General features: G+C 31.1%; 1 protein-coding gene across 10 annotated transcripts in view; it reads left to right on the forward strand.

Annotated features, from left to right (window-relative positions):
• Positions 1 to 26,242, forward strand: part of LOC140450289 (uncharacterized) — a 194,271-nt gene that overhangs the window by 140,508 nt on the left and 27,521 nt on the right. Inside the window, exon 1 of one of the 10 annotated variants that reach the window (XM_072543828.1) lies at positions 6,881 to 6,925. The exons of 8 other annotated variants lie outside the window; for them this stretch is intronic. In XM_072543828.1, the coding sequence (XP_072399929.1) occupies positions 6,896 to 6,925 (30 nt within the window). In that variant the 5' untranslated portion in view covers positions 6,881 to 6,895. Of the gene's footprint in view, positions 1 to 6,880; positions 6,926 to 11,721; positions 11,846 to 26,242 lie in introns of those variants that run through there. One more of the 10 variants, XM_072543829.1, reaches the window with a different exon arrangement.

The following is a 26,242-nucleotide window of genomic DNA, read 5'->3' on the forward strand; positions in this document are numbered from 1 at the left end:
TTTTAATTTCCTGCTATAAAGAGATCAAACTTTATTTTATTAAAAATGTTTTTAAAAAATCTACGCAACGGTCTATTCTGTTCTCATATTTCATATAAGCTCTCATATATTTTATGCCTTGTTGTTAACTCATCATTTGAGTATTGTTTTTACCTATAATAGAATAACGGAACAATGGCCCAAAAATAATAAAGAGTATTTCACTAGACTATTTTTAACTGATAAAACGTCAAACGCCACGTTTCCTACTGACAAAACTCTTTCCTGTCAGTGATTTCTCAGAGACAAAATTATGACAGATCCGTCACGAAGGTATCTGGTAATTCTATTGTTGTCAGTTTGACAAACGTCATTAAGGCGTAATCAATTTTAGACAGATGGAATGATTTCAGACGAAACATCAAGATTTGGATGCGTCAGGTGAAGAAATCAAAAAATTGGTTTCGGAAAATGTCCTATTGAACAGGCAGAGGTCCAGAAGCTCTATTTGGACCCAATTTTCGGAGTTCTTACGGGTGAGAATTTTTACGCTTGAAAGATATGCTACCATAATGGAACTAACAAAAATTCTCGAAGATTATGCCTTTAACATGAAAAAAGGCAATAGCGAAGACTGTAAAGTCAATCTGGAATACTACAGCAAAAATGGTACAAGAAAAATATTTTATGGAGTAAGGCATAAAAATCGACCCTTTCACAGATATATCTTTCAAGTTTGCAAGATTGGCCAGAGATACCAAGCGGAGGCAGCTTCAAAGTGTTCAAGAAAAAAGAAAACTCAGTTCAAAAGCATTATCCACCGAAGAACTATTAAAAATCAAGCAAAGCTACGTCGAGGAAACCCCCGATGGAGTAGAATTTACGGGACGAATTGAATACAACAGCATTTTTTTCAAAACAAATCAAGGCGGTTCGAAGAGTTTGGCAAGCAGCAAATGGCTGGTAAGAAATTCATCAAACAAAAATGTATGCCCAGTTAGATTATTTTTGAAATTAATGGAAAAAAGGGGACCAAAGATTTTATTGCACAGACTCTTTCTTACCGCTCACCCCAATTGAAAGGATGGATCTTGGTTCAAACATTGGAATCAACACCGTATCTAAGTGGATAAAAATGTCAGCTGAAAAAATTGAAATAGACACAAAAACATAAAATAACAAACCATTATCATCGATCTTCAGCTGTGTCAGCCTTGTTCAAGCAAGGTTTTTCTGAACAGGAGTTAATTAAATTAACGGGTCACTCAAATTCAAGCTCTCTAAAACCATATCTGCAGCTGGATTCCAGTCACCACCAGAAGTTGATCGAAAATCTCAGAACTCGACTGACGTCTGGTGATTTAACTATCAAAATTATTTAATTCGCGAAAATTGCCAGGCAACATTTTTCTCTTATGATATGTATTATCATCGAGCAAAAAGAGAAAAGAGGGAATCTAATCGTTATGAAAAGGAGACCAAAATTCATAAAAGTGGTTTCTTAATATAGAGGACATATCCGGGAATGCAAAGGCGCCAAATTTAAAGTAGCTATAAAATATTTTTCAGAATGAATCATAGACGAGAAAGTTTTAATTAAATAATAACGATAAGTCCAAAATGTGACACAATTGTTAAAAAACTTCAATATAAATAAGCTTTCATGTGGCATTTGACAATAACATAACCCAACTAAATTTGATTTCTTAAACAAGGAAAATGACTCTCTTTCCTTGTTTAATGTGGCCTCTCAAAATGGCACTTCCCGTCTAACATCATTTTTGCCCCCACTACCTTTACATTCCCTCTTCTCTCTTTTTGCTCGATGGATATTATATACGAAAATATTTCTATTATTGGGACTCTTCTAAAATATCTGTATTTTTTGTTGTATTTGGTAAATCCTAATATATTCTTTAAATATTTAATTTGAGACACAACAACCAACTTTTTATATTTCTTTTTGGTTCGCAATGTTTTTTATAAGAGGTATTGCCTCAACATTGCGTCATTACTGGTATAGTTGCAGTAAGAAAATATAGTAGAACACTCAGATTTGTAGGTTTCGATGGTTCTGCTTTAAGATATAGCGCAGCGGCTATTTAAGTAGTTTTTTTTTTCAAAAAAATATGGTCCCACGACCTGGTTACCAAAAATACTTCCACACACGTTCAGCGACCATCTAGGTTGATTGTATGTGGTATGGATTAGTTCTGACATAATAATGAAAGATATGTCTATTGTTATAACAAAACCGGTTTTGTGAAACGTAGCTTCATCTTCAAATAGTACATGTAACCCGGAACGATTATTTTATGTGTTCAGTAGGGATGTGCAGTTCACCATCGAAATAGTTTAAATGAACGATTCTTTCAACTGAACTAATTGAACTAGTTCATTAATTTTCATAGAACTAGTTCACTGCGAACGATTTGCATTGTAAATTGTGTCTTAACTTCTAAAGAAGAAAATAATGAATAAATGAGATCATATATTTATTATTTTGTGAATGAGATTGAGAATGAGACTAGTTTAAAAAAAGAAATGCCGATTAGCCTCAGATAACAGATAATAATTCTTATGAATGTGACAATAACATAAACTTGCAATACTAATATCACATGAACAGTAATTACATTGTGCAGATTTTTTATTTTTATCGTTTTTCTCAAAATAATCCCATAAAAAACTTCACTTCTATTTCATCTGTTACTCATCTTTTGGGATTGATTAAGAAAATAAATTATTATAAAGAAAAACTAACTAATCATATAATAATTTAAAACTAAACATACGATCGAAAGAAATGGTTCCAAACCCAAACTACTTGTACGGTAGTGAAAGACTGACTGAAAACCGAAGAAAACGAGCTTGTGTGATGATTGAGACAAGACATCTGCCAACCAGTTATGTTAGGGTTGGATTTCGATTTCGGTCTTACAAATAGTTCTTTCGCGAACTAGTTCATTTTTGTGAAATAGTTCTCTTGAACTAGTTCGTCTAAAAGAACTAATAAGCACACCTCCAGTGTTCAGTAACTATCAGTAGCTGATTAAGCGATCGCCATTTTATTAATCGTAGACTTTGTTACACTGAATCGCTTGATCTCCGCTGAAAACTGATATTTTTTTTAATTTGTAATGAAGGCATATATTGAAATTGAATATAAATACAACAGTATGCTGTATAAAATAATAGAACGAAGAAATTCACATAAATCAAAGAGTGTATTTATAACCGGCGGAATAATTTCATTATCGCCAAATAAAACATTTCCAATAAAATTTTTCATCTTCGATGCTAAACCAATTTAAGGAGAAGTGATTAATAATAATTTGAGGTTGTATTAATACTGTAATGTTTCCTTCTTCTTTAATTGACCACTGGCCTTGTGGCATACTATTTAAAATTTTGTGTTAGCAAGCGTTAAATAAGCGATTAGTATACCAAGCGTAAACAGATTAATCCCGGTGAACAAAGTCATTATCGAAGAAATCTCTCTGTTGATTGATTTTATCTCTATTCACTGTATACGATTCTCTTTTCAAAATCTTCCTGAATTAATTATTAGTTCAATTGAATACGGTAAGGGTGCATTCTGTTTTTTTGCAAGAATTCTTTGCACAGAGTAGTCAGTTAGTTCTCTTTGTTTAGAAGTACTTCACAGACAGTACGGTCGCGTTAATCCGAACCCAAGGTCGTACGACTCCCCCTGCCTCCCCCATGATTGAATTGACATGAATCAACATGACAAACATCGGTTTTTACTTTTCTTTTCCACCTACATATTATTTAGTTCTGTTAGTGATTTCGTAACACGATGGCTCCACGTAAACACATGACTTTGGCTATCGAACAAAAGACCAAAATTCTCAAGTTGATACAGCAAGGAATTAGCTAGTTTCATTTCAAGACAGTTCGGTATTGACAAATCTACCATTATGGACATTAAGAAGAACAAAGAAAAAATCGAAAAGTTCGTCACCGAAACGGAAAGCGGTCCAGGGAAGAGGAAAATCATCAAACCCCCCAAATATCCGAAAGTAGAAAGTCCGTTATTCATGTGGTTTCTACAACAGCGGAGAAAGCATGTTCCGGTGAGTGGTGAAATCTTGTATGAAAAAACCCGTCATTTCCATCGTGGAATGTCACCAAATCACTACGCTTTTAGCGCATGTAAGGGTTGGTTGCACAACTTGAACGACATCATGGAGTTGGACATCTAAAAATTACTGGTAAGAAACTTTCGAGTAATGCCGACGACATCGGAGCCTTCCGAACTGCATGTGAAGAAGTTGTGATTAAAAACAATTTGACACCTGAGCAAACGAACACAATTCGTCAAACTTTCCGTGTATGAATGTGTATCAATAAACTGTTATAACATTATTTCTGTATGCCCTACGTCTTCAGACAGTCGGGAAGGTACAAACTCAAACACGGAAAGCCAGCGAATATGTCCTGATATATATATATATATATATATATATATATATATATATATATATATATATATATATATATATATATATATATATATATATATATATATATATATATATATATATATATATAAGTTGAAAATTGGGGACAGAAATTACGGGGCTAGAGATAGGGTAAGCAAAACAATCCGGAACGTTTGTGAACGGCTACTCAGGTTTTTTTTTGGTGAGCTGGATCGTGGATAAGTTGAATGACAAGGGGACTGGAATGGGGTAACTACTCAAATAAAACAAAAGGGGTACTTACATGAGTCTCCTAGACAAACAAAACACAAGAAGGTTCTCAAGCTATTTAAAATAAAGACGCCGCTTAAAAGAATCTTCCTCCCGGATGAAAGAAAAAGCTCTTCCTTCCTAAAAACACAAAAAGGGGTTAGAAACTTTTTTTTTTAAGGAAAAAACAAAATGGTTTAGGGAAAAAATTTAATATTTATTGTTATCTCACCACGAAGAGTTAGAACTATAAATAGTACAAAAAGTACTATATAAATAGTTACAAAAATAAATACAAAATAACAAAAAAATAAACTTACTATGTTCTATCCGTTTACAAACTCTAGAAGTTGGAGATACTACAAAAACTTACAATTGTTAATGGGCAATATTTTGTAGGAGAAATAAATTATTACACATGAAAAATATCTTTTTAAATGAAACTGTGCATGGAGGTTAACCTTCTTTAAAAAAAAACAAAACAAACTCTCAAATATGATTAGATGTATCAACTGTCAAATAAAAAATAAAGCTAACTGTCATATGTGAATACTAAATTCTAAACTTTGGGAATAATTAATATGACAGCTTAACCACAACCTAACATTAATAATTTTAATTATTACATTTTCTTAACCTGTTATGAAAGCAATTATTTATGGCAAATGTCTATATTTACTTTAAAAGTTCAACAAAAAAAGTAGATTTCACTAAGTGTTAATTTTTTTCTTTAAAATTTCTGGGGTTGTAACTGGAGATTCCCTGCATCTCTCACTGCGAAATAGCCGGGAATGACTTAAGACAAACAAAACAAGGATGGAAGCTGGGCCCTGGGATGCAAACTTTGAAAACTCGGCTTCTTTAAAAACTGGAACACATGTGGATATCTCTCAAATTTGTTGGAAACGCTGTTTTACAAATTTCTCAGTTGAAAGATGGCATAAAAACAAAAACAGTGATTACTCTTTTCAAAACTGACACATTACATTGAGTATAATTCACTTTTTTCAACAAATTTTGCTGGCTTCTTAACACCGACCCATGCCGCGTGTTGTCTCTTCAAAGATTCTCCCCAACCTCACTTAAACTGTAACTATTAACTGCTCACCAAACCACATATTTTCCATAACAAAAGACGAAAAACGAAAAAATTACGAATTTGAAGAAAAATTCCGACTCCAATAAAACTAAACGCCTTTAACAGCGGCCGGCCTTACCGAGAGTGATGTAATTCTCTTCCCCGCAATACTTTCTCAGCGATCTAAATCTATGTTTATTTGAAGCGCAATATTAAGCGAAAACGATCAAAGAAAATATCAAAGAAACACGCGTTCGTGATATATACATAAACAAAAAGAAAAGACAGTTAAGATTTGATTTCACGTACAGTGCGTTTGTGTATCCGCTTATACGTATTTCACCCTAAAAGGATTTTTCGATGCGGCTATTCACAACCGCTCTGAACGTGAAAATAATCTTTTCTGTCATATTAGAAGCAACTATAAAATGGCTTCGATCTGGACGCAATAGCGACATCTGATAAATAAATCCGTAAACTAATTTTCGAAACCAAGTTTTACCACCTTTTATCTGCGCTTTCTTCGGAAATTAATAGGGTGGCCACTTTTTTTGCCGTTCAGTGTATTATTAGGTATAGCGGGTCCACTGAGCTTCATTACAGTATTGAATCACCCTGTATCTTTCACATATAAATTATATTTTTTACATAGCAATTTACGACACATTTTTATTCTATTTTTTCACTTAGTTTTCGTCCATATTTTAATATATTAGAATAACGATAATTAAATCAAAAAATAGAAACATTTCGTTTCGGTCTAGTTCATATGCAAATAAACTTGTTTTGGCTGACTCATATTACATTATTTAACATTGTGTATATTATGAATCTTCCGATGGAGTTTCTTAAACGTTATTCCCACTTACGAGGAATCGTCACAAACTATTGGGTACTAAGGGGAGACTCATGTTTTTTAAAGAATGTAGCAAAAACACGAAATATTAAACAATAATTTATATACTGTTGTTTTCCCATGCCCATTAAATTGTGAATCACGAAATTGTAGCAAACCGAATAAAACAATAATTATTGTCATTTAGTTCTTTGACTTAGTCGTGTACGTTGCATGTGTTTGTGTCAGATTAATAATATTGTTAAATAATTTTGGATAGTTAATAACATGTATTTCCTCAAATTTTTCTGTGGGGTGGTAAGTTTTTACATCGACAATTTTATATTTTTCTTTTATAATAAAGTGTACTTTTGGTTCAGGTGGCTATTAAAATTATAATTTTTTTAATGAGTACGTATATTTATCTCCGTTTGTTTTCTTGCTATCTCACTATCTTACTGCCCTTACAGTGACTTATACCTTCTTTACTTGGTATAATGTAATAATCTGTATGATACTATTTTTATGCAGTTTCATACAGTGCTCTTGAAGTGGGAGACCTTTTAAATACTTCCCCCTCTTTTTATTCTATATTTGAATTATCCTTTTTGTACTGATTTCAAAAATGTATAATACAATCGGCTTAAAGTGATTAGTTTATGAGAAAGACAATTTTTGAAGACAATTGTTATATTGACAGTCACTAATATCCAGTAATTCATTCTTGTATTTACATGATGGGGTTTTTTGAGAACATCCGGAGAGGATATGGTTCTGCTAGCGTAGATTTCCTTAAACAATGGGCCAAGTTCAACATTAAGCTTATATTACTCAACAACAGAAGGATTTTCCTTCTGAAATGTAGAAAAAATCTTTGTTTTCCTGGACACATAGAGAATGGAAAGTTTAACATCAATAACTTATTACATCATAAAGGTGGTAAATTAGGTAGTAAAATTCAAAACTTTAATTCAAATTTAAAAACCAAAGTCTTTAACTTAGAAATTTCAGTAACAATAAATGATATTACATACATAGAAAAGAAATTACATCAATTAAAAAATATAATAGAGCAGCATTTACATGTTCCTTTACCACAAGAATTCTATAGAAGACAAAAAATTAAATACAATAAAGTTTTTTTCCAAATTAGAAAAAACAACAAAAAAAATTTAACAAAATAAAAGTAGATCAATTTTCAAAAATAACATTTCAAGAAAAATGGTTCAAAAATCTAACTGACATCACTTTTCCTTATAATGTCAAAAAACTTTTGTCTTTGGGTCCAAAATTTTGCCTATTTCCTAGTACCAGAGATTTCAAAATGTCTTCTCTTCTCTCGGATATCGAGTTTCTCAAAGCACTAATGTTATCACTAACTTTTTACACAAAACAAGTAAAGAAGGACATTTTTTGAACACAATATACAATGAGTGTAAACAATTTTTAAAATCACATCCAGAAATTTACATTGTTAGGAGTGACAAGGGAAATGTAACAGTGGCAATGTATAAGAATGATTACATCGAAAAAAGTAATAGTTTATTAAATGACACAAAAAGTTACATCAAACTTAAGAATAGTCCGGTGTGCACCCTCCAACAAAAGGCAAACAAACTGGTGTCAGATTTAGCTTCTTCCAAATCCATAACAACAGAAGTTGCAAAATCCTTGAAAATTTACAATGCAGTTGCACCCAGGTTTTATACACTGCCTAAAGTTCACAAACCCACTATTTCAATGAGACCCATTATCTCTTCCATTGATGCTCCTAATAGTAAACTTGCTAAACACCTTACAGATATCCTCACAATTGCCTACAACGAATCCAATGAATTCTATATTAGAGATTCTTTACCGTTTAGTAACTTCATTAACAATGTTAAAGTTCCGAATAATTATATACTGATTAGTTTAGATGTTGTGTCACTGTTTACAAACTTACCACTAGATTCTATTCTTAACAGCATCAAAAATAACTGCAACAGCATCTCTCCGTATCTCATACCAAGATCAGTTTAGATGATTTCTTAAGAGTTTTAACATTTATATTTGACTCTAACATCTTTTTATTCAATGGTAATTTCTTTAAACAAATCTTTGGCACTCCAATGGGCAGCAAAATATCCCCCATACTATGTAACTTTGTTTTGGATGAACTTATAACAACGTGTAAAGAAAAGATACCTTTTCACATACCTTTTATTTAAGGATATGTTGATGATTTGATTTTATCGGTCCCTGAAAACAAAGTAACTGATGTGTTAAACACCTTTAACGCCCAATGTGAACACCTAAAGTTTACGGTTGAGAGAGACCGTACCATTAAGACAGGTTTAAAAATTAAAATCACCTAAGATGGGCCTCTAGTATTTCTTAAAAAGAAATATAATATTAAGTACACCTAATTACTTTTTAATCATAGGATTTTTTCTTTTTGTTCTCTATGTGTCAGAGTTAAAACACACCAGTAAAAGATGACAAACTAAATTTTTACTATCTGTACCTAAATTTTAAAGAATTTTAAAATGTATTTTGTCCACTATTTTATATTTTATATGTGTGTTAATACTGTTGAGTGTCTATGCTATTATAAATAATCTCAACGACTAGTAAGTTGCACTGAAGATTTGTGATATTTTATAAATTTTTACATTTTTTTTCTTATTACAGTGTCTTGAAAAAGGAATAAAACCATTCCGAAAGCTAGACAAAAAGTCATAAGAGTGTTTCATTAACATCTCGGCCAATTTTCTGACTGCAACCCTAATAAACTGTGTTGTTTGTTTATATTGACAGTCACTAATATCCAGTAGTTCTTATGTATATATATATATATATATATATATTTACAACGTTCTCCTACGTCTTCCGATACCCAGTTGCCACTCCTCTCGATTCGTCCATAAGTGTTCTTCTATATATCTGTCTTTCATTTCTCTATTGATGCCTTCTCTCCAACTAAGGCGGGGTCTTCCTCTTTTTTTTTTTTCAACCGTCAGGGGTCAAAATTAAGACTTGTTTTAGGAGACGTTCTTCAGACATTCTCTGTACATTACCGTACCATCTGAGTTGTCGGGTACCAATATCGTCTACTATTGTATTTTTTACTTTCATAATTTCTCTTATTCTGTTGTTCGTTACTCTTTCTAGTCTAGATTTTCCAGTTAACGTCTCCAGAAATCCATTTTCGTTGCCTCAAGTTTTCTCTTGTATCTTTCCTTTGATATGTGATGAATTGGCCACCTAGGTAACCGGATTTAACATCCCTAGACTTCTTCTTATGAGGGTATTTAAAAACAAAAATTTATGCTACTCAACCATCTCTGGATGATTTACAACAAAGAATAGAGGATGAATATCAACAACTAAATGTAAACGTGTTAAGCAATGTCAGAGAAGAATTTCAAAATAGATTGTACTATTGTATGGAAGTGAATGGCAGTCATTTTAAACAATTATTGTAATAGTTTTTGGTAGCGAAATGTTTATTATAAATGTTTGTACTAAAATTGATAAAAAAATAAATTTTTTTCAATCCAGTCTTCTTGCTTTTGTATTTATTTTTCTCATAAACTAATCACTTTAAGGATCATGTGTTATAAATTTCTGAAATTAGTAAAAAGAGGAAAATCCAAATATCAAAAAAAAGGTGGAAGTAACTTAAAAATATTTAAGTGATGATACGGGGGGTGAGTCCCAGCAAGTTTAAATATTACGTAATGTCTCCCCCTCAAATATTAATTAATAAAAAAAAATCCTAACAAACGTTTCTATTTTCTTTTGACTGCTAAATTCTAATTATCTCTTAATCTCCTGAGGAATAGTAATTTGTTTGTACTTACAAATACTGTAAACTTTTTATACTGCCAATTCTCCAACTCAGGATTCAAATAGTAGCACTGTCCTCACTTTTATTTACACGATTTTTCACAAATTAAAATTTTCTTTCACCGTTCAAGAAAAAATCGGCACTATATTTCTTCTCCTGGATTCGATATTCTCCCGCTTAAAGTCAAACAGCAAATCACGATCCTTTCGACTTCCTTTCCATTATTTCTTTTTAACCAACCAAACCGTTCTCTCTTTCCCATTCAAAACACAAAAACCTAATTCTCAAAAATATACTTTCAAATTCCATAATTTTGTACAAAACATACAAGAAAAAAGAAAATTTCTACCTTTAATGACCTGTTTTTTGATTACAAAAAGTAATCCTTGAAAAACAGGTAAAGATATGTCCCATGATGTTATTTCAATAAAACATATTCTTTTCATTGGAATTGCTTAAAACTAATCTTAAATATACTAATTTACATAATTCGGAAAGTCCCAATTCACAATAATTCTAAAATTCAAAAAGTCTATGGCATTTCACACAAACACAAAATAAAACCGTATATCTAGATGTATAACTAACATAATTTTATAATTTGCTCGTCTTCTTCCCTTTCTCTATATTTTATTATTTATTTTACATTTGGGGATCATAACAATATATACAGCGTGTCTGCGTAACTTGGAATCACGTAGGAAACTTTTTATCATTAATTTTACGAAAAAAAGTTAATCTTTATAAAAATCTCTGCACGTTCTAAAAACTAAGCTGCAAACATTCCATCAGATATCAAATTTTCTCAATCTGATAGTATATCAAAAGATTTGAATTTTGCTCAAGAGTATACTCAACAATATCGAAAATTGTTATAATGGAAAGTTGTTTGGAATTAAAAACTATGTTTTAGTAAGCAATTACATCCTTCTAATTAAAAAAAATTGCAAATTTTTCTCAAATTACTGATACCGAACAACATTTTTATTTATTACAAATATGATAATTCCGTTCCGATAAAAAATGATAGCCAAATTTTCATAAAACAAAATTCATTAAAAATCTAATTCAGGACCTATTGAAGAGTTATAACCTTTCATTTAGATTTATTTTTAAAACATACAGAATTTTTAATGTTATTTCTTACGTTTTTCCTCACCGGCTTTTCATCTATTATTATGAATGATTCATTAAGCTTTTGTAATACACGTACGTATCATTTCCACAAAACAATTAGTAACTTTATTACTTATGATATCTTCATCTGATAACAATAGTGAATTTATAACTCACCAATATGGATTTTATTGTCACACGTAGTTCTGAAGTGTTTGCTCGTAGTTGAATTCAAGTGCGTTGCCTAAGTTACCTACTAATAATAGTACTGTTTCATAAACTATCAGTCGGTAAGTTTAGCTCAGTTTTGGTATTTCATCATTACATCATTGTTTAATTTATTTTTTGATTTCTCTCCTTTATTTCTTCATTGTTTTCTTATGATCCCTTCCTTTATTTTTCCCTCTTAGTATTTTTAATTTCTTTTAGTCGCTACCTAATTAAAGAGTTTTTTTTTATTACTTAGAAATAAAAAATTTATTCTTCCAATAGTTTATTTTCTATTCATTTATAATGATAATATCGATAGATCTTTATTTAAATAGAAAAACCTAATATACATACAATATAAAGAAAGTACACTATAAATTTTTGATATACTGTTTAAGTAAAATTTTGAAAAATCGGTAAGATAGTTTCGAAACAAATTCAGATTTCTGCTTTAATCTGAACCTTCGATAAATGCAAGGTATAACAGACGTTGATAAAGATGTTAATAGAGACATGGGAAATCTAAAATTTGCATTCCACGACATGTCTATCAACTAAGCAGAAATCCATAACGAATTTGTTTCTTGTACTCATACAGAGTAGATCCGAATAAAATGAAAAAGACAGCAAAGATTTGATTTCACGTTCAAAGCGTCTATGTATCTGTTGATACGTATTTCGACTTAATAAGTCTCATCAGAACAGTTATTTATAGCCGTTCTTAACGTGAAAAATAATCTTCTCTGTCTTTTAGGAAGCAACAATAAAATGGCTTCGTTATGGACGCAATAGCGACATCTGATAGAAAAATCGGTAAGATAGTTTTCGAAAGAAACTTACACCAGTATTAACAAGGGAGTTTTACCGTCGTGACAGGATGTAATAAATTAAGTGGAATTTTTGATACATCAATATACTTAATCAATACACAATTCATATACCTGCTATATAAAATGAATAAAATTTTCTACTAGATCAAAACTGTAAATGTGACATCTAAATTGTAAACATCCAAAAAAAAACATACAGTATATTTCTAACGTGCTCTTCAATTCTAGAAATCAAATTAGCAAAATCGTTTTTATTCACAAACCGATAAGTTTTCAAATATCTCTATCTCCATATTATTATCTTTTGAAAATTTTAAATTAAAATTTAATCTGCAAATTTACAGGGATTCCTGTTCTCAACCCTAGTCCAACGTACTTTCTGGTTCTGGTGGCCTCTTAAAAAGACATCATCAGCCTCGCCTTAAATAATTTGTTGTATTTAATAAAAAAATCCTTACAATGTGTTTGAAAATATCTGCTTTGCACTGCGTGGCTGCTACCAAAAATTTAACAACTTTTTTCACTTTTCACTTTTTACCAGCAAACACCAAAATTTATTTTACTTTAATAATTTTACGAAGAAAATCAAAACAATCTTTCTCTTCCAAAACTGGCATCGAACTCATGTTTTAAATTCCTTCCTGTCAAAACCAAACCTTTCGTTTTCTTTCATACCATTTTCTAGAATCTCTTCCTTGACCAATCAACACACTCTAACAAAAAAACATATCTTTCCCACTCTTTCTCTGTCTCCTCCCTACCGCTTCTATTAGTCATACAACATACCACCCGCTTTTTGATTGACAACAAACATGGACGTCATACATCTATTTGGAATACCCCAAAGTGAAACTATTGTTATCAGTTGTCTTAGAAACCAATCTCTCCTTTTTATTTATAAACAAATTATGTAAATTACTGACTAAGAATCCTACTACATACTTATCTCTTGGTGCAATCGCATAATACAAATAATATGTAATACTATGAAGAAAATCGGAAACCGTATTTTAAATTTTATTATTCATTGTTCCACAAAATCTATATATACCGATTATACCGATTTTGTTCTTTCATATCTATTGATAACTGATCGTTCGTAGAATCACTTTTAATTGTTAAAAATAAACTTTTACTGGAGTACGCTAAATGCTTATTTTTAACCTTAATTTTAAACAGATCCCTTTAATTTCTTAAATATTTTTCTGAACGTAATTCAATTAGTTTGATTTCCTTGGATACTTCAGATATAGGGATGCAAAGAAAAAAAAGACACAGGAAGCTGTAACTTCGCAAATTACTCAAAAATGTCGCGAAAATTTTGTATGGTTGAAATAGATGAGGTTATAATTATGAAACCTTGAATATCAATATAATGAAGAGCATTACATTTTTACGCCTGATTGGAAGATAATAAGTGGAAACTGCCAACGAAAAACGTCGTGTTATGGACAATACCGTCGAACATTCGTAGTATGTTAATTTTAATAACATAACAAGAATTTAATTTTCTAAGAAATGCATTATAAAAGGCATTTAAACTTTATATTACCAGCGTGCTTATTGGACAAAATACAGGGAGTAGTTTTCAAGTCAGACACTGCTAATTTTAAATTTTCTTGTAAATCGTATATGACTTATTCAGTCGGCAAAAATTTAAAAGATCTTTTTTTAAAGAATCGTTATAAAAATTTCTACTCGTTATCAAAATTTTTTTTCATTCATTTCATTCTCTTTTATAAGTGTCACCTTAACAAGGTTAGGGGCTTGGCAAGAATTAACCGATATCTGCTCCCTAGGTGCTCTGCAGAGGGCTTCGACCAGCCCATTCGAAGTTTTCTCTGCAGTTCTTCTCCATTTTGATGGGTTAGGTAATTTCTTACAATAAAACACAGTTTAGTAGTAGAAACGTCCAAGCAAAAGAGAGTGATCTTCTGTAAAATAAGTGTCCACTAATCTCACTATACCTTTTTTGTGCGTAAAAAACGTCGGTATATATGCCACACGATTATTGTTAATTATACAAGGGTGATTAACGAGAGAATTCAATTTTTCACGAAATAAATTAATGTAAACAGTAATTTAAAGGTGATTATTGTTTTCTATACAAGTTATCGCCTCAAACAAAAAGAATACCTTCTTTGAACGATTACCTGGAATTACTGATAAGGCTTCACTAATGATAGTTTAAGTAGTTTTTATGCCACATTACAGCTTATGCCAATAATATAAATTAGAAATTGTTTGCATCTTCCATTTAGTTTGTAGATGTACATTGTTCATGTCTTACCTACCTACGTTTTTGGTGTCGATATTTTGTTATTTGCATTTAAAAATGACGTCGACAACAGGTTTTATCCCGGTTAAGTGTAGTTTTAAAGGTGCCTTCAGTCTAAGAGAGAAAAATATAATATTAAATGTACACTATGCACTTGTACATCAACGCCCTTTAAGTAATGTTCGTGAAACCGTTAACATGTGTTCAAATATGACAGGGGTTGGAGAAGCAACAATTTATAGATTCCTAAAAGAAAGAAAAGGAGGAACTGTTTCATCTCCCAAGAAGAGTGGAGGGAGTAAACCCTTGGAAATTGAAGAAATACATAAAAACATGATCAGACGCAGCGTCCACTCATTTTTTTTAACAAAGAATTTCCAACATTGGACAAAATCCAAACATTGATTAGAGAAAACGAAGAGTTACTAATCATAAGCAACAGGAAATTATGGGGACTATTGAGAGAGATGGGATTTCGTTGGCAAAAGAATAGAAGAAAATCCGTTTTAATTGAAAAAGATTACATTGTATGTTGGCGACGAGATTATCTAAGAACTATTAAAAAGTACCGAGAAGAAGGGAAAACAATTTTTTATTTGGACGAGACTTGGTTAAATGAAGGTCATACTGTACCATATCTATGGGTTGATACAAATGTGAAAAGTTCCCGTCAGGCATTCATCGAAGGTGTATCTACTGGAATAAACAATATTCCCGTTGGAAAAGGACGCAGACTCATAATAACCCATATTGGAAACGAATACGGTTTTGTTAATGGTGGATTATTAAGTTTTGCCTCAAAATCAACCAAAGATTACCACGAGGAAATGACTGCTGACGTTTTTGAAGAATATTTTGAGCAAATGTTGGATTTAATTCCAAAAAATTCTGCCATAGTCATGGATAATGCTGGTTACCATTCAAGACTAGCAGAAAAATTGCCAACAACGGCATGGAAAAAAGGAGAGATAATCGAATGGTTGGATAAACACGCAATTGAGTACAAGGAGAATTCGACAAAAAAGGAATTATTACCTATTGTAAGGCAACATAAAGCAGCTTATAAAAAATATATATTTGATGAAATGGCATTAAACCGTGATGTAATTATTTTACGTTTACCCCCATACCACTGTGATCTGAATCCGATAGAAAATATATGGTCTCAAGTAAAGGGTGAAGTCGGACGCAACAACAAAACTTTTAAATTAGAAGACTTACAACAATTATTACAACATTCCTTATCAAAAGTAACTCCAGAAAATTGGAAAAATGCTGTTAGTCATGCTCACAAGGAAGAAAATAAAATGTGTAATTTGGATAATATGACTGATGCAATGCTGGAACCAGTAATAATTAACATTGGAGTTGAAGATTCCTTAGATTCTGAAGAAAGCAGTGAATCTGAAATGGAATTTGATTAAAATAATATTCATTTTTTTATAAATCGGCCCCTGTTACGGCCACAAATTATTTTATATATCTAGACTTCGGCAAATATGCAAATAAAAATGTAGAAAATATGCGCATAAATATGCACGTGTTTACCCGAAAATATGCAAATATTTTACAAAATATGCATACAAATAAATAAAAAAATCGTAAAATAGTAACAATTTTATTTAAAAAAAAAGTGTACATAACTAAATATTTCCTACTATTCATTAAGATTTACATTTATTTTAAGTAACTACATCATTTTTAAGTATGAATAAACTTATTTAGAATTATGGTAACAATAAATGACCAAGTGGTGTTCAAAATTTTCTAACAAAAACTTGTGGCTTCTGTCTGAGTACATATATTTATATATGGAAAAACTTCGTTCAACATCAACTGATGTAACGGGAGCATTTTTCAAACTAACCAAAACATTTGGTTCTAAATTAATTGTTTCCGAAATATTTCCAGCTAGAACACTGACTACTTCAGAAAGAATATGGTAACCTTTATTTTTTTCCATAGTAGCTTCAAATTTTTTTAAAATATCTTTTCCAATATTACCTCTAACGTTCCGACAACATGACGCAAATTCTTTTATTAATGCTGTACTTTCGAACAATGATAGTTTTGGTGATTCTAACTGAGTAATTGTTTTTTGAACAAAACTAAAATTTGATTTTATAAATGAAAGTTCTTGTTGAAGTAAGTTACTCTGAAAAGTTTGTTTAGAATCCATAAGAGATTGGGAACTTTCATCTGTTAACGTATCAATTATGTTCTTTATTTTAACAAAATGATCTGCATAAAAATTAGCTGCTTCTAACCATGTTCCCCATCGCGTTAAAATAGGTTGTGGTGGAAGAGGAATGTTAGGTAGCATTTCTTTATAAAGTTGAATTCTTATAGGAGATTTAAGAAATACTTTTTTGACACTGGATATCATGGTATTTACAAGAGGAAACTTTTTTCGTATTTCCTCTGCAACTCTGTGTAATCCATGCGCTACACAAGTAACATGTATTAAATCTGGGAAAAATATTTTTAAATTTTGTCCTGCTTTCACCATATAAGGAGCAGCATCCGATAAAATAAGCAGTAATTTATTAGAAGGAATAGTTGTCGGAAGAAAAAAAGTTGCTAATGTTTCTTGTATAAAACGCGAAATTGTTAAAGCATTTGTTTTCTCAAGTTGCTGGCATGAAATAAGATGAGATTTTGGTAAGGTATCTTCTTTAAGAACACCAATCAATAAATGAGCAATATACTTTCCTGAGGAATCAGTTTTTTCGTCTACAAATATGTAAAAATAATTATCTGCAATTTCTTCCTTAATATTAATTAACACCGACGAGTATAGCCCGTTCACATTATTTCTTCTTAGAGACCGATCACTTGGAACATTAAGTTTGCAATATTTTTTTAGAAAAGAACTAAAATTTACATTTGCTAATTTTGAAAGCGGTATGTTTGCAGACACTAATGCGCGACACAAGTCTTCATTAAAAGTTTCTTGCTCATCTAATTTTTTTGAAGTAGATTGGAAACTTGATGAAATTTGATGTTTTCCTCCTATTTTTCCTTTTTTTGCAATGTGTGAAGCAGTTCTCACATGTTGGTCTATCTGAAATTTCTTCTCACATGCTATCTATAAATAAAAATAAAAACCTTTATTTTAACCCAACCTTTAAAATATAAAAATATACAAGGTGTTTTTGGTTAATCAAATAACTGGTTTGGAAAAAAAAACACTCGCTAAGTGTTTTAAATGCAGTATTAATCCACAAATTAGTTTTTGTTACTAACCATTAGTACATCATATAACTTATTTTAAAATTCAACAAAAGTTTTTTTTTGTTAATTCAATTACAATAAAAATAATTATGTTTTAGAATAGCTGACTTCATAAAAAAAAGTAAAGGTGAAAAATTTTTCTAAATACACACCATTGTATTGTACCATGGACAATTTTTTCTCACTAAAGGAAGCTATTTTTCATTTAAAAACAACCTACGAGTACTAAATTTCAAGTAAATACGTTTATTGGTTTTAAAGTTATTGTTATTAACTAAAAGAATTTAATTTTTTTAAATTTTAACACCCTGTATCTCGAAAAGTAAATAAGTTTGACCCCTCATTAACTATATCGTTTTGTTCAATTTTTCGAGAAGTATCTACAGTCAAACGTTGTAAGTGTCATTTGGAAACACCCTGTATGTATGAAATATTAGATATTTAATAGAAAATATTAGATACTTACAATTTTGCCACAGACTGAACAGTAGATTTTTCCCATATCCATAGACAGCTCTTTATAAGGTTTAATCCAAGTTAAAACACTGGTTGTTTTAGGCATTATAAAATCACAATCTTCCTTTTTGTTACGCACAACGAGTGTTTACGCTTTGAATATCAAAACAAAAATGATTTACAAATCTGAGCATCAAATTAGAAATGTTTAGGTACCTAATTCAATAAACTGGGAGATTTTGGAAAATCCCTAAATTAGGAACAAAACTATTAGCCGTTTACCTGCTGTTAAGATACAATAAATTGTAGATAGATTTGGGGATTAGATCATAAAATGCAAATGAGCGAACCCTTAGCGATTATCCAATAACTGAATGCCTCAGTGACCGAGACTTTCTAAGAATGTTGAGGGCTACTTAAATTGATCTTCTTTGAAATTGTAAATGTTTTGTACCTGTAGAGATTACGTACTTAGATCATTTCTTGATTAAAATGACTACAAAATTTTATACAAGAATTGAAATAAATTGGTATGTTTAAAAATTTTCAAATACACTATAAAAATCTGAACTTTTATGCACTTTATGCAAACTTTTATACAAATATGCCAAAATATGAAATATTTGCATAAAATATGCACAATATGCAAAATATGCAATATGCATATTTGCCGAAGTCTATATATAACCAATAAAATAAACATCTTACATTTCTTGCAAATTCATTAGTACCTGTTAATCTCCATCACTCCGACACTGGCAACTTTATTTAGGGATTAGTAACCCTCAAAACTATTGTATTCTATTCTGTTTCAACCTTTATACCTGATGGTCATACTCAATTTAAAATTGTTTTTCTATATACTTCTGTAAACTTGTTGACAAATATCTATTTTTCATTGTGTCACCCGTATCAACAGTTTAGGGATTTGCATACATAATGTGCTATCAATATGATGGAAATGGACTATAATCTTTTATACTTGATTTTTTACTTTTTTATTCACCTCACCAAAGCTAGACAGTATTATTATAGATATTTTTCTTTGTCACTTGCTGCATGCTGACGTCATTAATTTCTAATCTGTATCTGGTTAGTTCTTATATTAAGTTATTATATTAAGTTACTTTGATCTTGTGTTAAGTTTCTGGACTACTATTTGTAAACTGTTTTTATCGTGGGCTATCAATATTGCTTCGTCTGTATAACACAGTATTTTAATTTCTTTGTATCCCATTTTGTATTATTTTTATTTCTATAAGCTTTTCATGACTTCATCCACCATTAAATTGAATAGCATATTGCTTAACCCGTCGTATTCCGTTACCAGTGTCTATAAGTTATGTAAACTGCTCGTCTATTCTGACTTTCTTCTTTTTGTTTCGTTAGATATTTTCTAGTTTTTATGACGTCTAGGAGAATTTGTATATTATATAAAATATTAATTACATAGCTGTACTCCCTCTAACGTTTTTTTAAGTCTTTCAGACTTGTAAGTTTCTGACTTGTATTTAACATGTTCATACCTCTGTAGTTTTCCGTTTGTCTTTATCACATTTTTTAATCGAAGCTTCTATACTGACGTATTACTTTTTTCCCAATGTTAAAATTCAGATAGAGGCACGTGTCATGGAACTAGCTTCACAGGTAGCGTCACGAAATAGCGGTCCTTCACATCGATTCACTACTCTCGATCAATTTGTTTCTAGACATCATACCTATATTTATTCTAAATAGTGTTCTGAAGCTATTTTCTTGTGGTATCTTAATGCAGTTCCCATTTTCGTTGGGAATAAGTTGGGATTAATTTTTAATGTTTCCATTTCCACTTCGGAAATTGTTCTCAAAATATAAACGTTAATAAATTAAACAAATTTTGTTTTTGTTACTTGGTGAAAAATTCTACTAATAATTTAATTTTATTTGACTCATTCATATTGACAATTCAGACATAATATTATACATTTTAAAGTAGAAGACTTTAAAATGATATTGCTAATATTCTTGAGTTGCGTTCCTGGAACGACTTTATTGTAAGATAGTTCATTCGATTACATGAAATCAACTTTAACTTGAGAATATCCGTTAGAAAAATCGTAGCATGTGATCTGTCTTTAAAACGACAACCACATGCAATGATAACAGTAAAATTCTCCCGTTAGTGATTCCATTGTATATAGTATTTTTCTTATAAAAATGCGTGCACGTCACAATTTATATAAAGTCACGTCACTTGTATTTAAAATTTCCAGAACGTCAACGTTAGAGTTCAAATTTTCCTAACACAGCTAATAATACGAAACCCATACGGAACTGCTCGATCTTTCATAGGCGTCTTCTTCTTAAAGTTCCATCTCCTATCGGAGGTTGGATATCATAACGGTTATGGTCACTTTGTTGGCTGCTGCTCTGAAAAGTTGTAGTGAACTACAGATAAAACAATCTCTAAGGTTCTTCAGCCAGGAGATGCGTCTTCTTCCTATGCTTCTTCTTCCTTGGATCCTTCCTTGCATAATAATTCTCAGCAGCTCATATTTTTCTCCTCTGGTTATGTGACCCAAATATTCTAGTTTTTTTCTTTTTATGCTGTTCATAATTTCTAACTCCTTATTTAGACGTCGTAGTACCTCAGCATTGGTAATCCTTTGAACCCACTGAATTTTTAATATTCTTCTGTAACACCACATTTCGAACGCTTCTATTTTTCTTATGTGTTGTTTCTTCAATGTCCAAGCTTCCATTCCGTATAGTAAGATAGAAAATATGTAACATCTTAGAGCCCTCAATCTGAGATGCAACTGAAGGTCTCTGTTGGTAAGCATTGTCTTCATTTTCACAAATGCTTGCCTTGCAGTTTCAATTCGGACTTTGATTTCTCTGCTTTGGTTATTTTTGTCATCAACCCAGGTTCCCAGATATTTATATGTCTCTACTTTTTCCATTTGGGTTTGCTCTATCATTAATCTTTCATTTCCATGTTGCGTTTTTGAGACAATCATAAATTTAGTTTTTCTCTTATTTATTTTTAGTCCGTATATAATGCAATAATCGTTAATTCTATTTACCAATTCTTGTAGCGATTCCAGGGTCTCTGCCATTATAACGGTGTCATCAGCGAATCTTATGTTATTTACTATTCTTCCGTTTACAGAGATTCCATCACCCAGATCCGCTATCGCTTCCTGGAATTTGGCTTCACTGTACACGTTAAACAGTAATGGTGACAGAACACAGCCCTGTCTTACTCCTCTCTTTATATCTATATTTTCGGACTTTTGTTCTTCTATCTTTATATTGGCCTTTTGATTCCAATACAGATTGATAATGATTCGTAAGTCTCGTCTGTCTATATCTTTGTTTCTCAGTACTTCTATTAGTTTTTCATGTCGGACCCTGTCGAATGCCTTCTCGATGTCGATGAAACAGGAATAAATATCTAGGTTCCTATCTAAGCATCTTTGAGAGAGGACATTAAAAGCAAACAATGCCTCTCTCGTTCCCAGTCCCTTGCGGAACCCAAACTGAGTATCATAGGCGTCAACATGGTATAATAATCAGAAAAATGTAATCATCATTATATTGGGAATTTTATAATTATATTGATTAAATAATCAAATACATTTGTCATTATTAATAATATAAATTTTATGAAATAACTCGTTAAGTCTAATATTCCACAAAATAATAATTTTAATTAAATATATTGACAGTTCAGCGTGTGGTAAAATTGTTTAAAATGTTGCCGCTTTTTAGAGTAAGAATTTTGTTTATGTTTTGATTTCTTACACAATTTGATCATAATATATTATATATTAATAAATTGTATTTATAAATACATATTAAATTTAGATTAATAGCCTTAAAAACTAATTATTGTTGGGTATTGTGGTTGTGCTATGCCAAAACAACTAAATAGTCTGTAGAAAGCTGATAGGCTTTCATATAAGGTAGAATATTTTGAACAAGACATAATGGCGGGACGTTTTTATTATTAATGTTCTAAAAGTGGTAAGTTTAAAATTTAGAATATATAATTTTGTATTAAAATGTTTTTTTATGTATTTAAGTGTGTTGCAGTAATCTTAAAACTAAGTGTATTTACTGTTAATATAATAGTTTGACAAATAGGTGACATTTTAAAAATTCCTCACTTACTAACTATCCCGAATTTTTTTTCAACGCTGTGGGATTCTGACGTCGTAAATCTTGAATGACGTGTACGGATTTTTATATGAAAAATACTATATCATGAAGAAAAACTAGGAAAAAACCTCATTTATTTCTATCCTATATTTAGTTTACTCTCAATAAACTTCCGACTCTGATTTTATTTGTATGTTATTTATAAACATAAATGATATATCCTCAATATGTTATTGACTTACTAATAGTGGCATTTTCTTATTATTAATTTCCTCTTTTAATATGGGTAACCAGATCCTACTGCACTCTGCCAAGGAATTTTCGACGTAATTCATATATATATATATATATATATATATATATATATATATATATATATATATATATATATATATATATATATATATATATACTCTTTGGCATAATTAGTGCCGCTTCTTTGATTTTTTTCTTTTTACCATCTGTTTTTTTGGACTATAATTAAACCCTTCCATTGAATCCTATGTTTATGTTCCGATACATACATATATACATATTTATATATTTGAGATTTACTGATTCCCTTTTTAATACTGATGTTGTGGTTTACTACCCTAAAGTGCCTAAAGGTAGTATGTTATTATATTCCTTTTCCATGGTAAATGTTATTGTCTGTTCTTTATCGTTTATATAATTTATAAATGTGTCCAATATCTCTGATCTATAAAGCCATATTGAGAATACATTATCTAGATATCTCCACCATACTGTGGGTTTTAAATTTTGTTTAGAAATAATATTTGTTTCAAAATTTTCCATAAATATATTAACTAATAATGGAGATAAACTAGAGCCCCTTCTTCTTATGGTGCCTATCCGTTACGGATGTTGGACACGAACATGGCTATTCTGACTTTGTTGACTGCTGCCCTGAAAAGTCCGGTAGTGGTTAAGTTAAACCATTTTCGCAGGTTATGCAGCCAGGATATTCTTCTTCGTCCTGGACCTCTTTTCCCATGGACTTTACCTTGAAGTATGGTCCGAAGTAGGTTGTATCGTTGTTCATTGCGCATTATATGGCCCAGGTATTCTAGTTTGAGACGTTTTATGGTTATGACTAGTTCGTGCTCTTTACCCATTCTATGTAGTACTTCTTCGTTGGTAACTCTGTCTATCCAGGAAATCCTCAACATGCGTCTATAGCACCACATCTCAAATGCTTCGAGTCTCTTCAGTGATGCTTCAGTTAAGATCCATGACTCCACACCATATAAAAGAACGGAGCCCTTTGCTAGACCAAAATTTTGTTTATAGAATTCTTTATTTAGTAGAAAATACAATTTAGTCTTGTTCTAGTATCATCATTCTGTAATTTTGTTATTATTTGTAATTATTTTTAAAATATTATCTAATGGCACATTTGTAAATAAACTATGTCAAAACTTACTAAAATAAAATATCATTTGAATTAAATTCAATATTTGTTAATTTATTTAAAAAATGTATTGTAAAAATAGTATTTTTTATATATGTGTCATTTTGTCTTGCAAATGGTTGTCGTCGCTGCCCGTCAGGAACCACGGCCTGTCGGTTTTTGGGACGAACACAAAGAATGTTCGCAGTTAAATTTGGACGGTGTTCGAAACTATAAATTGTTTCTGCTAAGTGTGCGATGAGATCATAATAGGGAGAAAAGCCTACATGTGGCTACCCCTACAGTTAGGTGGCATAACCATAGTCAATAAAAACAGAGGATGTTCCATTACCCAGGGCACCTTAAGTAACTTTCAGATCATAAGCCTCCTCACGTAAGTCACACGATGAGGAGGGGTGGAGGAAAAGCCTGGGGGTCAGATAGGTACCACTTCGACTAGCGAAGTGTACCGGTTTGATCTTCGGACATGTGGATCCCATTCTTACATTGGTATACACATGTTCCTAGGGGCAGGGTTGATCACCGCGTGTGTGTGTGCGATGAGATCATTCGGTTAAACAAAATTGCTGAACGAGCGCGGCTTATTCAAAAGTAACGAGAGAAATTAATAACAGATAATGTAAACAAAATACCGAAATATTTAGAATAACGAAGTAAATTAATTCTCGGTTTGTTATTAGATACTTAGGGTATTGGATAATCGAACATAAACATATTTTCAACGAACTGTTCGCGAACAGCTCACGAGCAGTTCGCGAACAGTTCGGCTCGCATATGTGTACCCACCTTTAGTGGTGTATTCCCTTTATGAACTTTCGGTACCCCATAAAAATCAGCCTTCTTGCGGTAATGAGGTGTAATTAATCTTCTTTAATAATATGTTAAATAATCTTTAAACTTAAATAAAGTTCTATAGATTCTGTTGTTCAAGGGCTTCGTTGGATCGTTTGTTAATTTTGTATAAGATCCATTTGTTATTAGGTCTTTAATTTTATTTTCATATTGAATTTTATGAAGGAACATGGCAATAATGACAATAAAAATTATATAAGAATCCATGCAGCTGTTAGAATACACTTAAACCTACTTTTATTTCTTTTAATTCTATACTAAATAAGTGCAAAAAACTACCAACGTCACACTTTTTACAACTTTGTTACAGTCGCTAGACCAAAAACAATGTCATTGTTACGACACTCTAGTTCGTTATCTGAAACAAATGTTTGATTGATCGAGGACATAGTTTCTGTACCAAAAAATTCGACCAGCTTCCTATACGAATTGTAAATTACTTTCACGAGATAGAAATTAACTGTCTATTACACAAAATCGTGAGAACTTCTTGATGATCTGACAGTCATGCTTAAAGTACGTAATTGTAGTTTGATTTGTTGATTAAAGTTACACGGCTTTTTCACCAATGTGGTTTTTACCGTGACGTGACGAAGATTAAAATAATCATAACCTTAGGAGGTGTTATTACAGAAATTTGAGCTGTTTGATTTTTCGTTTAATAATCATATTTATAACGTTTGACAGCAGATGTCTTGCTATATATTTATATATCTACATATATATATATATATATATATATATATATATATATATATATATATATATATATATATATATATACATATGCAGTGAAAAGGTGATAATGCTGGGAGATACCCTTTTATCCCTGAGGAAGCAAAATAAAACTAAGCTTTCGTCAATGATTATTGACATCATCAGAGTAAACCAAATTATAACAAAAAACTCAGTGACGGGTGGAAAACAAAGAAAGTATTATCTGTGTAGATACTTAACAAATTTTTCGATACATGATGAGAAGTATCCATAGTTCACAATGTATTTTTATTAAATTAAGATCGATCTATTTACATAAAAACCTAACCACAAATAAATGGAATGTTACAGGTTGTTTCCAAACAAGCCCTCAGCCTTAGAGTACACACGTTGAGACTCACTCTTTACAAAGAAGAATCTCTCAATCTACTGAAGTCCATTCTCATATATAACTCCTATCCCGCGTCCTTCATCAATACATTTCTTTATTCCAAAAGCTATGGGCAGTCTATTACTGAAACACCCAACGAGCTAACATTAGGGTCTATTATTA

This window comes from Diabrotica undecimpunctata, chromosome 9, assembly GCF_040954645.1.
Source record: "Diabrotica undecimpunctata isolate CICGRU chromosome 9, icDiaUnde3, whole genome shotgun sequence".
Lineage (NCBI taxonomy): Eukaryota > Metazoa > Arthropoda > Insecta > Coleoptera > Chrysomelidae > Diabrotica > Diabrotica undecimpunctata.